This window comes from Triturus cristatus, chromosome 7 (assembly GCF_964204655.1).
Source record: "Triturus cristatus chromosome 7, aTriCri1.1, whole genome shotgun sequence".
Taxonomy (NCBI): Eukaryota; Metazoa; Chordata; class Amphibia; order Caudata; family Salamandridae; genus Triturus; species Triturus cristatus.
In genome coordinates this window covers 1,801,427,264-1,801,429,046 of record NC_140590.1, presented here as the reverse complement: position 1 = coordinate 1,801,429,046, position 1,783 = coordinate 1,801,427,264, and the positions used below count along the sequence as shown (strand labels likewise).

General features: G+C 44.6%; 1 protein-coding gene across 1 annotated transcript; it reads right to left on the bottom strand.

Moving 5' to 3' along the window:
- Nucleotides 1-269: 269 nt before the first annotated feature.
- Nucleotides 270-1,370, bottom strand: LOC146813211 (taste receptor type 2 member 40-like). The gene has a single exon (XM_085615311.1). The coding sequence runs from the start codon at nt 1,368-1,370 to the stop codon at nt 270-272; it is 1,101 nt and encodes a 366-aa protein (XP_085471437.1).
- Nucleotides 1,371-1,783: the final 413 nt, after the last annotated feature.

Genomic DNA, 1,783 nt, shown 5'->3' with positions numbered 1-1,783 from the left:
CAGGTGGCAGCTGCTTTTAAGCTTCCATGAATATCTGACTTGGTTGTTAAATTTGGAATTTCTCAGGTGTTTAGATTTTGCTGCTCACTTTTTGCCAGCTGCATTGATTGACTACTTTAATGTGCTAGTAATCCGTTCTCTTGAGGAAAGTAACTGATTTACTTCCACAGGTAAATGATGTGCGGCCAGAGTTACTCTGGTGAAATGCAGAGCACAAATGATGCCAGGCTTATAATGGCCCTAGAGGTATTATTTCGCTCAGTTCAGGCTTATGAGGGAAGCACAGGCGCCTCTCCCCTGCAGCAGGCCTTGCGAAGGATCTGGCCCAGGGTCTTCTTCAGGCTGGGGTTGCCAAGGATGAGGATGCTGGAGCTCATGGCAGGGAAGGCAGAGGACACAAGCTTAGAAGTTATATACACTGTGTTGCTATATGAGACAACTCTTAAAACAATGAGACAATACACCAGGTAATTTGAGACATATAGGATCAGAAGCATGGTCACGGTCTTCATAGCTCCCAGGTGAGCGTTGAGACGCGTGTTCCGAAAGCTGTCTCCACCCTGTGACATCCGCCTCAAGTGTCTGTAGAGAGAAGTAATGATCGCCCCGGCAGAGAAAGAGAAGATTGCAAAGGCCACAGAAGCAACAAGTGCAGGGGTTAAAAAGACCACGAGGCACCCACTTCCTAGTAATGAGATGGTCGTGGTGGCGTTACTGGAGATTCTGGAAATTGTGTCATTCAAAACCCAAGACATCTGGATGGGGATGTCGGTCTCATGGAGATAGCAGCCTGTAGAGATGATGTTTGTCAATGAAACCAACAGTGAGCAACAAAGGAGCCAGGGCACAACCTTTGAGTATCTCATCCTTAACCAGATGTAGGAGGGGTGGCTCCATTTGACAATCATGATGCAGTAATAGACACAGAGCCAGGCGGCGACCCAGAGGCTGGAGCTGTGCAAGCAGTAATAGGTGGTGAGCAAATCCTGAACGACTTCTTCCAGATTCACAAAGATTTCAATGAACAAATGAATACATCGAAGAAGCACAAACATGCACTGAAGACAAATGTTGTTGACTCCCAGGATGGTTATGAGGACATTACTGATGCTTACATCTTTGTCGCTCTTAATCCAGTCACTAACATTCATGGTGACAATGAAAGAGTTTCCCATCAGTGCCACCACACAGAAGATTACATCAAGAACACCTTCAGCTATTTGGGTGGGTGTCATCGTTGTGGTCTCCCTTAGGGTTATGATGACTTTCTTGCACCAGCTCTTCTCTATGATCCCGTCTTCCTTTTTTGCTCTGAGTTGTGAAGCAGGAGTGTTTTGTTGGTTGGCCCAGGCAGGAAGTCGCTGAAGCATTTCAAGGTAAATTAATGTTCTATAAATGTCTGTTTCAATTTGACTGATGCAAATTGCGAGTTTATTTTTTGAATCCTGCTACCTGTTGCCATATATGTTTATCTCTTTCCACACCCTGTTTTTTTTTACTATCGATTAGAAAATCCGATTTGTCATTGATGTATGTAGAGAAGCGTTTGGGGTTATAAACGAGACAGACACGTTATACTTTTTAAGTATATATTTAATTAATAAAGAGCGCCGGGGAGAAGCTCCAGCTCTCTGGCTATGGCTGATTGCGATCTGGAAATCCCAGTCTGCGCTCCTAGTGTCTTCCGTCACGTGACCATGGAAACACTAGAGCGTAACACTACATATCTCCCCCCTTTAACAACACTACAAAAGAATACAAAACTACTGGGTAATGACTAGGA

Coding starts and splice junctions, on each gene's coding strand:
- LOC146813211 (XM_085615311.1), bottom strand. CDS start 1,370: ATGCTTCAGCGACTTCCTGCCTGGGCCAACCAACAAAACACTCCTGCT.